Below are 14,846 nucleotides of genomic sequence, written 5' to 3' on the forward strand. Positions count from 1 at the left end.
GAAGTGCTAGTGGTCTCTTTACAATCATCTTCCGAGGGAGTTGCCACAACTCTCTTCCATCTTTAATATCCACAGACAATATCAAAACAGTATCAAAAGTACAAGACAAATCTAAAACAACAATGTAGTGGTGTATGTCCCAACTTCCCAAACTCATTGTCACGAACGGGGTGGGATGAGGACCTGCATGCACAGCACGATACAGAACTTAAGTAAAAATGTTCCTTTAATAATGATAGCTCGACAACGGCAGACAAAAACCCAGAATCAGGCAGGCAATGGTCAAAACAGTAATCCAGAAAACTCGAGCAAAAGTACAAACAGGGATGGAGCAAGAACACATTCGACAACAGGCTATAGTCAAAACAAGGACTTACTAGTAATAATGCAAAGCTGGAGAGTCAACACAGGTACGTGGTCAAACAATCTGGTGAAGAGTGTGGTGTGTACTCGGGTTTAAATGCATGACTTGATTACTAATTGACACAGCTGGTGAAGCACATGACAGGAAAGTAAAACAGGAGAAAACTTTGGCAGGCCAGGAACTAAACAGGAAGTTAAATAAAACAGGAAGACTAAGAAAAAGCGTTCCGAGTGAGTCCCGAGTAGTGACAGAACCCCCCTCTCTAGGGCAAATTCCAGGCGCCAAAATACAGCACAGAACATGAGCAGGGTGGGTGGAGAGAAGACTGGAAAAGGGTACGAACAGAACAAGGTAACACAAAGGCTAATACAAGAGTCTATGAGGTAAGTCCATAACGTGGGGAACCAAACAAGTCCAAACTCTCCTCTCAAGGAGGTTGGAGGCGAGGAGAGTCTGTGCCCACATGGCATACTGGTGGAGGCCGGCATCAAAAGATGTTGTGTCCAGAGGCCCACAGAGAGCGTCGACTTCCTCCAGGACGAGGACAATCTAGGAGAAGAGTCGAGGTGGCCGACGATGAAAGAGGCAGGAGAGCAACGTAGGCGTGGCCACCCACCCAACAGCAGAGCATGGGGGGACCAGAGAGAGTTGCTAGGGCCACCAAGAGCAGAAAGCGAGACGCAGGCCATGGGCTGGAGGGCAGGGCAGGGGAGCTGGTCTCTGGCCCACGGAGCATAGCACAGCACAGGCAGGACAGTGTTTAGGAACCCCTAGTGAAGCCTTCGCAGAAGCAGAGGTCAACAGGAAGAGCTGACCGGGCAAGGCCCTGTCAACAGGAACCACAGGGTGGACACCTGGAGACACCAAAGCAGAAGAGACAGGAATCAAGGCCGAGGTGGTCCCCCCCCCGGGGGCCGGGAATTGAGGCAGACACAGCCCTCTCTGGACTGCCGGGAACTGAGGCAGGTGTGGTCATCAGCGGACCACCAGCAACCCTGGGGGAAACACCTGCAGACATGACAGCAGAGAGCAAAGGGACCGGAGCAGGCATGACCTCCCCCGGACCACCAGGAAACCAGCTGGAGGGTGACGTGGCTGAGCTGGAGCTGGAGCGCAACGTGGCTGAGCTGGAGATGTTACTGGAGCACGCCATGAACGGGCAGCGACAGCAGCAGTTGAGGTTGACCGCTGAAGCAGGGCTAGGGCTGGAATCAGACCTCAGTACAGAACCGACGCATGAGCAGGAGCTGGAATTGGGCATGGTTAGTGCACCTGAGCCTGAGCTTGTGCAAGATGACAACAACAGCAGTGGGGGTCAGACGTGGCTGGATTTGTGCCTGCACAGACCATAGCCAAACCTGGAGGTAAAAATTCAGCAGGGGCTAGGGCTGGTCTTAACTGCTGAACAGGAGCAAGAACTAGATGGACTGGAACTAGAGCAGGGCATGATGACATCACTTCAACAAAAGCTTGAACAGGGCTTGGTGACAGCTGTTCAGGAGCTTGTACTGGGCATGACTGCAGAGTAGAGGCTTGCGCTGGGCATGTCAATGGCATCACTGCCTTGAACCAAATCTCATGGCTGCAGTTCTGTTGCAGCATGACGTGGCTTAGCGGCTCAGACACAGTGGACGGTGCAGTCTGAGACACTGCGGCAGGAAACCTTGAAGTGGCCAAACTGTAATCCTTCAGTGCCTTGAATGTATTATTATATTGTGGAGCATCATCCAAGAAGCACTGAGCAGGGACGATCAACTCTAAGTCCTCCAAGGTGTTTGCAGTGCGAGGCTTGCATTTCTCGGTAGATGATTCCTTCTTTGAGGGGCCATCGCATGAGTCAAGGCAGAAACGAGAGATGGGCATGAAGCTGGAGGTGCAATAGGTACTCAATGAGAAACTGGAGTGGGATCTGAAGCAGGGGCTGGAGACAGTTGCGGTGACGACGTGGTGACGATGTCTGGAGTAGGTTCAGATGTAGGCTCAGTCGTCGGAATCAATACAAGACCAGGGACGATCAACTCAAAATCCTCCAAGGTGTTTGCAGTGCGAGACTTGCATTTCTTGGTGCACCCGCATGCGGAAGCAGACCCCTTCTTTCTGGGGCCCATCGCATGACTCAACGCAGTTGTGGTGTCAGCGTGGCGCCGATGTCTGGAGTCGGTTCAGATTTAGGCTCAGTCGTCGGAATCAATACGGGACCAGAGGAATGACACAGAGCGGGATTAAGAAGTGAGACATGAGCAAGAGGCGGCCATGGTCTCATCGACAAGACGGGCACTGGGGACGGCCATGGAGCCGGAACCTAGGCGAGAACCGAAAAAGGACATAAAGCTGGGGTCTAGGCGGGTGCTGAGCGCAGAGAGCATTTTAGCGTCTTGTGCATGATGCAGAGCTGGGAATAAAACGCCCTCACACAAGGGTAAACGAGCCACCAGTACTCCTCATCAAGATGGCGATTACATCCACCACTACAGTTAGTCGTGCTCCAAATACTCTGCGTAACAATAGCGGCGGCCCTCCGGCAAGTCGGTCCAGGCAGGATAGAGTGTGGTGAATACTGGGATTTGAATGCATGAAAACTGCTTGTGAATCACATGACAGACCAGATAATAAACAGGAAGTTAACCAAGATAAAACAGGAAACTAATCAAAAATATTGTTCATGAATAATAATGTGAATACTGTTCTACTCACCAGCATGACTATCCAAGACTTAAGAAATACTCTACAGAAATACTACAGCAACACTCCCTGATGACCTTAATGTCTTCAACAACAAATGAGACAGACAACAGCTCTCAACAGCGCAAAGAAATGATCTCCTCTCTTAAACCCAGCTACGCTACGATTACCTAGACAGAGGACATGGTGCGAGCCCTAAAAGAAACAAAGATAAATACAGGCTCAGTGGTCCTGAGATACCGTACTGAGCAGATGGCAATGGAGAGGGTCCTTAAAAACTATATCTTCAGTAGGATGGAGTAATAAATCTCTGTGGGAATTTTAGAAGTGGTTGCGTGGTAAAGACTCAAAGTGAAAATTGCTGTGTGTATAAAGTAATGCTGGCTGTTGGTGCCACATGGATATGGAGAGGTGTTCCATCTGCCCTGGAGCACAATAGAGCAACAGAAAGCCTTTCATGCCAATTTCTGCTATATCTACTGTATTTATAAACATGTTGTTTCTATAATGCTGCAATATACTCAATATCCACCTGTGCCTTTTGTCCAACTCTAGTGCCTTCATTGTCTACCATTCAGAAAACAAAACAAATAATGTCCCCATACTTCAAACGTTTTCACGCTGATGCATGTGTATGTATGCCTCTCCTCCTACGTGGGCACTAATAACCAGTCTGAGCACTTTAGTCAGAATAACTGTGAGATGACAGCGCATCTACAGACACTTGTATATTTTTACTGCTGCAGAGCGACTCCAGTAAATGTAGTGTGGACTGGACCTGTGTGCTTTAAAGCCTGCTGACCTTTCATCTGCCTTCATCAGTTTTAAAATGCCTCTAATGTGTGTGATAATGTGGAAGTGACGACCTGCATGTTTCTCCTCGCCAGTTGGATACAATATACAATGTACAATTCACTGTAAATCTTCTAACTTATCTAAACTTAAGAATTCTACAGTTACATGATCTGTGAAGTTTCTTTACCAACTTACTTTTATTTGTCCTTGAAGTTCTTAGCACAACAGTGACAATATGCACCTTTCTGACATCTACTGGGATGCATCGACTGAAAGGTTTTATTACAGTTATACAAAAGAAAGAGAAAACATATTGCACACATTCAACACGTTACAAAAAATCCTTTGCTTTTCTAAAGCATCTAAAATATCTAAGGCTGAGAATATGTTATTTGACCTGTCCAGAAACATAAAAAAGAACTCAAATTAATCTACCAGAGCAACAGCTAGAAGCTGCTTTATTTCTCCAAAAGGATTACGCACAAGGTCAGATTACCAGAATATTTTAAAAATAAATAAGTATATAAATATTGTGTTAACAACCAGAACAGCTGATATAGTCATTGCACCCCAACACTGGCTGCCAGCATCCACAAAATGGGAAATATACAGTATAAAGAACACATGTACAATGATGCAGTTCAAGGACAAATTGTACTATCAAATAAAAGCACAGGGCAAATAAACAACTGAAGTTTAACAAGAAACCATGGAATCAATTTATGAGACAAAAGGACAAAAGGTATTATATAAAGGTTTTTATAAATTTTAGTAAATATATTAAATATTGTGTGTGTGTGTGTGTGTGTGTGTGTGTGTGTGTGTGTGTGTGTGTGTGTGTGTGTGTGTGTGTGTGTGTGTGTGTGTGTGTGTGTGTGTGTGTGTGTGTGTGTTTGTTACCTTGTCCCGGAGCAGCCGGTTGCTGGCCCTGGGCCTGACTACCCATTGAGCTGCTAGCGTACAGAGACAGGATGGAGTCTTTAGATAAAAGCTTTTTCTCCTCTGCCTTCGTGGTGGTGGAGGTGGAGGTAGAGGACGCTGCAGCAGAGGAGGTGGAGGGTTCCCCCTGCAGAAGTGCTGTACTGGAACCAGACTATTAAAGAGAACGGCATAGGGAATGAGGGGAAAATGACATAAAACATGAAAAGATTCCTACAAACCCATTTGTGCTCCAGTATGAATGACATCTAATGATGCTGTGGAGTACAGACACCAGGGAAGGACTTGATATACAGTACTGTACCAGAGAAGGCATAAACATAGCATATCAGTCCAAAAACTAGCCTCTACTGTACCTTTTCCACTTTTGAACCTTTTCCAACACAGGACCAACCAAAGAACGACAAATGCAATGAAAGGCCAAGATAACAATGAGGTCAAACAATACAGTATACTTTAATTCTAAAATACTAACTATAGCACAATAAGAGGATCTTATCAAACCCTTGTTGCTATTCATGTTTTATAACAGGTTTCTGTTAATGGCCACCAGGTTTTGAGTTTTTCTCCACCTGCGTCCTGTTTGCAGGCCAACTATGCTTCCAGTAGTGTTGTTAGTAATATTCAGTGCCTTGCAATTATCTCTTAGTACATATTTCTATCATGGTCACACCTGGGCCATTCCGAGTGATGTTGCTGAGCTTGTTTTATTACTGTGCATAGAGGGTTTTCGAAACGCTTAGTCTGGCACATACTGTATGCACAGTTTCCTGAAAACCCTATGCCAGGGGTGTCAAACGTACACCCCTGGTAATATATATATATAAATGTACTGTATAGCCATATATTATACACACACATGATCTTACCGGTCTGGCCCACTTGGGAATAGATGTTCGTCCATGTGGCCCCTGAGCTAAAATGAGTTTGACACCCCTGCCCTATACTGTACATTAGAAACATATGGTCTGCAGTAACAGTCTCAAGAGAAATGAGAAGAATAAATTCTACTAAATGATGACTACAGTATACTTGACAGGTTGGACTCAGCATATTTTATTTGGAGCCAAAGAGGTAAATGAGAACTACACCTTACTGTATCCACCATAAGTGACTAGAATTCATGCCAGTTTGTAATTTTTATTTTTGCTCATCTGTAGTTAATATAGGTAAAGCAGCACATTTAGAATTAGAATAACAAGCTAGTCCACACTGAAACGCACACATATAAACAAGGCTGGACACAAACATATGTACTGTATACAAGCAGGTAGGTGAGAAAAGAATATACTGTACACGTGGAGGTGTTCGTTAACGGTGATTAGGAAGTACCCAAGGATTGCATTCCCTCATACATACAGAAGAAAATACAGGGAGGAAGGGCAGGAATTAAGAAGAGAGTGGAAAAGGAGAAAGACAACACAATAGAGGAGAGGCACTGTCACTGTAAGTGAGACAGATGACATTAATTAGGCTGCAACAAAGAAAGGTAGACATGATGGTACCAGACAGAACACACACACACACACACACACACACACACACACACACACACACACACACACACACACACACACACACACACACACACACCCACACACACACACACACACCTTTTTTTAATCCTTTTAGGCACACACCTATTATGTCTAATGAATAAACCTGACAAAAAGTAACAACTGCTCTGTGTGTGTGTGTGTGTGTGTGTGTGTGTGTGTGTGTGTGTGTGTGTGTGTGTGTGTGTGTGTGTGTGTGTGTGTGTGTGTGTGTGTGTGTGTGTGTATAAACTCAGGACAGAGGATAGAAAAAGAAGGGAAGCTGACAGTCAGCTGGGCAAACAAAGACAGACAATGTGTGATAACAATACACTAGTGCTGCAACTCACACTGTAGTTAACGGTAGGCAGTAAAGTACATTTCCCCTAAACACAAGGATGAAACAATGTATAATATTGTCTCTGTCACACACAAATGTAGTACTAACACAGACAGGCTTCTCTATTACTCCCAGTTGTGTCTCGCTGTTGACTTGCTTGAAGAGGAAAAAGGAAAGTGGCTCCACGGTACATGGAAGAGCAATCAAACAGGATGGGAAAGTGGAAATGGTAACTGAGACTGAAGGAAAATTTAAAAAAGTAAAAGGATGTGTCACGAGGCTCAAGGCGATGGACCCACATGCACAACAGAGACCTGACTGGAAGGTTCAGTACACAGCGGACGGTAAACAGGTACAGGCAAGGCTCAAAAAATTGGAGGTCAAAGGCAGGCAAAGGTCAAACACTCGCAAAGGTAAACTGGATTAGAGATAGGACAAGAGACAAGGTCAGGACTAGGCTACGGCAATCTGGCAACTAGGCGAGGTGAGTACTGGAGCTTAAATGCAGGGAGGTGATTACTAACAGTTTGCAGGTGGTGACTAATGAAAACCTGAAGCAAAGCTGGACTAGTAAACGGCAACCATACAGGAAGTTGGCAGACTAAAACAGGAAGTTGGCATGAACAGTGGCTAAGAATGATAGGATGATGAGAAAGAGCGGGATGGACAATGGCATATTAAGAGCATGAGTGGTCAATATTCTGTACTCACTCTAACAATGATATCGTTAGAGGGTTGGCTGTCGCAGAAGCAGGATGGAAGCTCAAATATGTATATAGCAATTGTAATATGTATACAACATACTATAGCTCCTGGCAGAAACAAGGTGAGGGCACCAACAGCCTAACTTGATCTGTGTAGCAATCCACGTCTGTCTACAGTATTCCACACGACACTGTTTCCTCTCACAACAGAACTGTGAGTTTAACATAAACAACACACATATGGCCAAGTACACACCAAAAGACCATGGATACTTGTAGGTGACACAACCTAAATCTCACCAGGGTCCTCCTCTGCCTTATCACTAACCAGACCAAGACTTGTCTCATAATTTCTCTACCAAGACTCACTCCATTGACTGTCCCACTAGCCCAGGAGATCTGGATCATAAACCAGGAATGTGAAGTAATAAAAAGGAAAACTCTTCATTTGGACACAAGTTCTGGTTCAGATGTAGCAGAACCTTTAACTGTCATGAAACTGAAGCCATTGTATTCTGTGGACAAAATGTTATCATTTGATATTAGATTGGTTTCTGTGCGATGTTTAATGCCTGATCTACAGATTTGCCAGGAAATTCCTCAAGTTACAAAGTGACTTCAATTTATAACCGTGCTCTCCTTTGTGTCAATGTATTAAGTTGAAATACAGATACTCAACTTCTGTACTTCTTTTAATCTGTGCAACATGCATATAGGCTATGTCCACCAGCTACGATGAGGTAGCCTCATTATTGTATTGCATTTTAAGTGTTACAATAGTTTAATTAGTAATGTCTAGATTAAGCCATTTATAGTTTGATTTTGCTTGCTGTATTATTTGTGTATGTTTTAGTGTTTACTTGGTGTTACATAGGGACAAGATCAGTCATCATGAATAACATTTCATTTGTTAGAGCGTTTTGAGGGACCACGTATAAAACCTTAATATTCTATGCATTTAATATTGCTGTTTAACCATTCTGACTTCTCTGCTTATTTTAGTGTCAAAGTGATTGTTACATGTGTACTGTGTTATGGTGTGATGGAACTTTGAGCTTGATGAAAAAAGGAAAGCTTAGTTATCCCAAATAGTTTGATTTTTGATCTGAAGAGGTGAAACTCTTTACCACTGGTTGAAATCATTTCTCCGCCCTGCAGTGACCACTGCCCCAGGGGTATTTAAACCAGTGACACCCTAGTGGAATCGGATTTCCCTCTATCTTCAAACTCCTTTCACCTTCTCTTTTAGCGTCACATTACTTTTCTTTAATTTTCCTTTGTTCTTAAATTTTAAACCAAAGTTAAACTTAGAAACACAAACGAGCAACAAATGTTGTTACGTTAGAAAGTCATCAAGAAACTCTGTGAAACTGAAACTATCACAAACAGTCTTTAATTTACTCGCTATTTTCGATCGAACTAATTAAATTAGATTCCAGCCCGTTTCCTTTTTGGGCTAGTTGAAGTAGCGCTGACGCTTTGAAACACCTTGGAAAGTTCAGCCTGGCTGACTGTAACTTTGCTGACCCCGAGCTATCATCATCACCGCAGGCGACGATTCCTGGCCCAGAGGCCGTGGCACCTGGATCAGAGAGGGCACGGCTGCTCAACCAAGCCGGTAACGGGAGACGCTGCACAGCGGCCAACAGTCCCAAACTAAGGCAAGAAGAACATCTCTAATCCTCTGAGAAGAATGGTGTTTCTCAAAGCGCTAGAATTAAACATTCCAGATTCATTAGTTATCCTTAGGTTTGCATTAGTTAGAGACAAATACTCTTTTCTCTTGATCAAACCCATCACACACTCAGGTCTTGACCATTCCTTGTGTTTTCACTCATTGATTCATTCACGGTTCATCATCGCATTCTGATTGTTTTCTCATTTTCTGTTCTGTTTATTTCAGTATTTCCATATTATGTTATTCATATATCCAGTAGTGTTAGGTTAATAAAACGTTAAAAGGAATCTGGTTTTGTGGGCATTGTTCCTCAGATTTAAGCAGAGGTCACTGAACCACGACAAGAATTCACGGCATAAGAGACTGATTTGGTTTTATCACAAGAAAGTTGTTATTGTTGGTCATAACTGGTAACTCATTGAATTGATATCTGGCGGTGACTAGATTGATACAAGCGTGGTTTCAGCTTTAAAACAAACCTGGTGCCCCAACTTCGAGGAATATTAATATTTCTGCATTAATATCAAACTATTAGTCATTTGAATCCGCTACATCTATGTGATGTCAGACTGTATATACAGTAGCATGACCCAATTAAGAAGTTTAACCACTTACTGTCAAAACTGAGCCCTCCAAAAATTGGTTAAGCTCACACAAGATACACAGTGTCACAGTGATGGAAAATAATGTATTATTATATACTATCACTACTGTAAATGTCTCACTTTGGTTTATTTGCTACACTGTAGCATAGTAGGATGTGAAGTTCATAACGAATGGTTAAGTCTTGTCTCTAAACATTAAGCTTTGAAAAACTTCTGTACTGATCTTAAAGGAAAACTTAAGAATGAAGAGACACTCCATAATTTCAACGCAGAGAAATGATCATTTATTCCTCCCGCAAATCACCTTAGCAGATGGTTTGCCGTTGGCTCAAAAATTACAACTAGTGCTTCCTGGTCTTCTCTGTACCTGCCCCAGCAATGGTCAGACTAAGAGGGGGCAGAGCCAGGCGCCTGAAGCGCAACTGAACGGGCCACCATTGCATACACCCAAAGCACTAATATTCAATGGCCGGACGACCTGCTCTGGATTATTTAGAGGACACATAAGACCGTTTATTGTTTTAGCTTGCGCTGTGATATTTGAGCACAGTTACAAGCTGCTGCTTCTTGTGTTGTGGACTGTCGGGGATAGCATTAGCTTACGTTGCCATAAGGTGCAAGATCCCCCATGGTAACGGAGGTTGGAGGCTAAGATCAAGGCAACACGGAAAGAGGTTAGCCAACTATCAGAACTACAGAAAGGCATGACGAAAAAGAAGTACAGTACCACCTACCTAAGAAGTACAGCAACATGACTATACCTGAAGCCTTGGAGACTGCCGAGCAAAGACTCACAGCCCTGGCTACACGAATGAAGAGATACACCAGAGAAGCTGAAACCAGGAGAAAAAACAGGATGTTCTCCACTGAGCCATCCAACGTGTACTCACAGTGGCATGGTAATAACATGAAAGCAGACCCACCAAGGCTGGTGGTTGGTGAACTTAAGAGCAGACCACACAAACCGTCCTGAAGGCAAGATAGAAGAGGTGGGTAGCTACAAATACCTTGGAATCCCACAGGCAAATGGTAACCACAAAGAGGCCGCAAGGAAAACAGTAACTACTAAGTACCTCAAAAGGGTGAGGCAAGTCCTGAGAAGTCAGCTGAGAGGGAAGAACAAAGTCCGGGCAGTCAACATCTACAGTACGCCCTCCTGGACACCAGGTACCCCGCTGGCATAATAAACTGGCCAAAAGAGGAGGTGGAAGATGGAAGATGGATGCATGGAGGGTTTCACCCCAAAACCAGCACCCTGAAACTGTACACTAAGCGGAAGGAAGGAGGCGGACGATTAGTGACCATCAAAGCCACTATTGGACGCCATAAATAAATCAGGAAAATGGTCCCAACAGAAGATGTGCTCAGTAAATAACTCAGCAGAAACCTGAGGAGGAGGGGAAGGAAGGGGAACCCTCATGGAAGGACAAACCCCTACACGGTATGTACAGTACCACCGGCAGATAGAAGAAGTGGATGATATTGAAAAATCCTACCAGTGGCTGGACAAGGCTGGACTGAAAGACAGCACAGGGGCGCTAATCTTAGCAGCACAGGAGCAGGCTCTGAGTACCAGATCAATAGAGGCTGGAATCTACCACACCAGATATGACCCCAGGTGCAGCCTGTGCAAAGATGCCCCTGAAACAATCCAGCATAACAGCGGGCTGCGAGTTGCTTTACAAGGAGCAGCTCATTCTCATTAACTCCTGTATTACTGACAAGTGTAATTCACATTTCTGCCCACCTTCTCTGCAAATAGGTTCATAGTGGGTTCATCCTGCTACTCATCATCAGGGGAGTTCACATAATATCTTACTGTCAAATTAGTGCATCAGTGAACGAGACGACTTTACAGAACCTTACAAATTAAAGCTTTTGTGGTATAAACACAGGCATCTAAGCATTTTGCTTTCAGTCCTTCCTCCCTCTGAGCCAGGCATTTCAGCTGCATTAGCGTTGGTTACACAGAAAAAAACAGCCAAGCACTCCAGGGGGTTTCTTGCCAAAGCTAAACAGGTGGCACACAATGCAAAATAGCGCGATACATCAGTCCAACCTCAGCAGCAGAGAAGAAATCTAAAGAGCAAGTTATGTGTGCACCTGGCCTTTTCTGTGTCTTTCTCAATCACGCTGACAATATTGTCCTGACAAGCACACAAACACACACACACACACACACACACACACACACACACACACACACACACACACACACACACACACACACACACACACACACACACACACACACACACACACACACACACACACACCACATAGCGCGTGGTGGGTTTGCAGGGCTCCTAGCAGCACATTGTGTAATAGGAAATCTCTTCCACAAGGCTCCATTCTTTGCGCCCAATGTTGGTGTTGATGGGTGCAGCCAGAGCTCTGAATTACCACTCTGACAGCCTCTTCCTCACTGTCGCTATTCATAGACCTCTACAGCCAAACACACAACCAAGCGCACACACTTGCGCAGGCAGGGGACTGGCCCTCTTTCTCCCTATGGTTTTCCATCACTTCTTGAAATACTCGTACCCTCCCCTCTGATAGACCATCTGTGACTTTAAAACCACACTAGGCTCGCTCTGTGTGTGTGTGTGTGTGTGTGTGTGTGTGTGTGTGTGTGTGTGTGTGTGTGTGTGTGTGTGTGTGCGCGCGTGCACGCACCTGGATTTGTGTTAATTTATTTAAAACAAAAGCTAAGCTTGTCTTGTAAAAAGGACTTTGGAATGAGAGGAAGGGACAAGCGTTTTAAAAACGGCATTCGTCTCTAGTTCACCCCTTCCTCCTTTTCAGGAGTTGTCTGCTTTTTGTAAGATGTTACATTGTAATGTAGAGCTCCAGTATTAAAAACAACTGAAGGCCATTATAGCTTTATTTCTTTTTGGGCTATATCTATTCAGATTGTTGTTTCCATACAGACTCTACTCATTTATATGTATGTATTACCATGTATGTGGAAGCGACGTCGTGACCTTGGTGGTAGAAACAAGACTTGCATCCAAATATTTTTGGGGTCTAATGCAGTAAATAAAATACTTCTTCAGTGACACTACAGGAACACCTGTGTTTTTACACCTGCAACTGTACATGTATCACCATCAGTTTGTTCATGTGTAATAGCCACCACATGTAGGCAAATAACAATAATTGAAAAACTATAACCTAATATTTAGTAACATATGAGGCAAATACTTGTTTCCTTCCATCTCTGTCATCTTTGAGTGCTCATCTCATCCAATATTTTACTGATTACTTAAATGGACTGTGCCTTGTCTGAACTCAACAGTGCTGCTGTAGAGTTACTGCAGGTACTGCAAAATGCTCTTACTTCTTTAAATTCAGTTTTTTTTAAGTTCTTATAGCAGGACAGACTTCACACTCCATATGCTCTGTATCTTTACTCCTCATTTTCCTTTCAATATTTGAATTTATTTATTCCTGCCCTAACCTGTACTCAACCAAATCATTTGTATCCCTTCATTACTTTAAACACTTTCTTATTCCTCATATTTAGTGCATTTTAAAATTCTGTTGGAATGAAAGAGTGAAGAGAGAAAGTGTGTCTGAGAAATGGGGAGAGAAGGGAGAAAGCTGGGGATAACACAAATCCTCCCACTCCTACAAGGCTTTAATCATATTTTTATGATTGACATATTTGCAGATATGCGAATGTTCCCCATTGCCAGTTAATAGCTGCATGAGTCGGGAGCCTGGCGGCTTCCTCTTCTTCGCTCACCCAGCTAATCACTGTTGTAAAGCAATATCCGCTTCCTGAATCCAAAATTTCCACCCTGCACAGAGAATGTGTATATAAGCAGGTGAATGTTTTTTTCTGTCTTTGTGTGACTGAACATATGAAAAGAAAAATTTTCAGAGAAAGATAGTCCTACACGGAAGTTTTGGTATTTCATGAATTCACACACTAATGTTTGGGTCTCATGATAAGGCATTTATCAATACACTGATCATGCAACTTAAGCATTGGATGGATGGTGGCACAAGAAGAGACAATCACAAGATCATACATGTGAATCATACTGTCACCAGTGGTACTATATTGTACAATAAAAAGGTGTTTATTTTTAAGAGGCAATCTCAAGCCAACCTTCACACAAAGAGAGCTAATGCGAAGAAAGATAATGCTGCAACAAATGTCTGCAGGTTTCAATGTTCCGCTGTTCATGGCTACAAAGAAAACAAGACAAATGTTGGTTTAAGGCTGTGAAACCTTGGTGGTATATTAATACTCGATCTTCTGAATAGAGGACTGCAGACAGAAAATGCACAATGTCAAATTCAAGACTACAATGGTGCTTTAATATGAAGGCTATGATAAGTTATGCCAGAGTCTATGTTATAACAGATGTAATGCTGCCTCTTAGAGTAATAATAAACAGTAACTATCCAATATATCATAGTATCTAAAAGGGACTGTACTGTATGTATTACCTGTTTAGTTCAAAAACACAGATGTCCCAAACTCTGCACTGCCCCTAAATGCAACACACACCTGTTGATGACCAGCTAAAAATCTAATATTACAGTATTGTCATACTGAAGGGCTTGTAGCCTGCTCCTCACCAGTGATGCTGTCTGGCCTATTTGTATTGACTGCCATCAGGCTTTAATATGAAAGTTGGGACCTCAATGGTTCACCACATACTGGGCAAGGTATACATGTTGAATAGTCTCCATTAGTACATAATCTACAACTTAAAAGTAAATGTTTGGTCCAAAATCTTTTTGAAGAATTGATTCACTTGCTTTGTCAAGATCAGAGCTGATTTATTATATAAGTTATGACTTCTAAAACTCACACCAGATGATCATCTTATATGAAACACTGACTAATATTCCATCCATCCATTTTCTAAACCACTTACTCCCTAATGCGGGGTCACGGGGGTGCTGGAGCCTAACCCAGCTGACTATGGGCGAGACTGGGTCGCCAGTCCATCACAGGGCAACACATAGACAGACAACCATTCACACACACACACTCACACCTACGGGCAATGGAGAGAGTCCAATCAACCTAATGCACGTCTATGGACTGTGGGAGGAAGCCGGAGAACCCGGAGAGAACCCATGGCATTTCCTCCATTAGTTTACTTGGTCTACTTCAAACCATTTTTGTTGTTTTTTTACATCAGAAAATCAGATAAATGAAGCAGAGAAAATCATTCACAAAC

General features: G+C 43.3%; 1 protein-coding gene across 9 annotated transcripts in view; it reads right to left on the bottom strand.

The window, feature by feature from the left end:
• smap1 (small ArfGAP 1) overlaps window positions 1-14,846 on the bottom strand; it is an 88,156-nt gene that overhangs the window by 6,881 nt on the left and 66,429 nt on the right. For all 9 annotated transcript variants that reach the window (XM_029175100.3, XM_055502520.1, XM_029175097.3 and 6 more), the window contains one exon: window positions 4,742-4,934. In XM_029175100.3, coding sequence (XP_029030933.1) covers window positions 4,742-4,934 — 193 coding nt within the window. The remainder of the gene's footprint in view (window positions 1-4,741; window positions 4,935-14,846) is intronic.

This window comes from Betta splendens, chromosome 15 (genome assembly GCF_900634795.4).
Source record: "Betta splendens chromosome 15, fBetSpl5.4, whole genome shotgun sequence".
In the NCBI taxonomy this organism is placed as follows: Eukaryota; Metazoa; Chordata; class Actinopteri; order Anabantiformes; family Osphronemidae; genus Betta; species Betta splendens.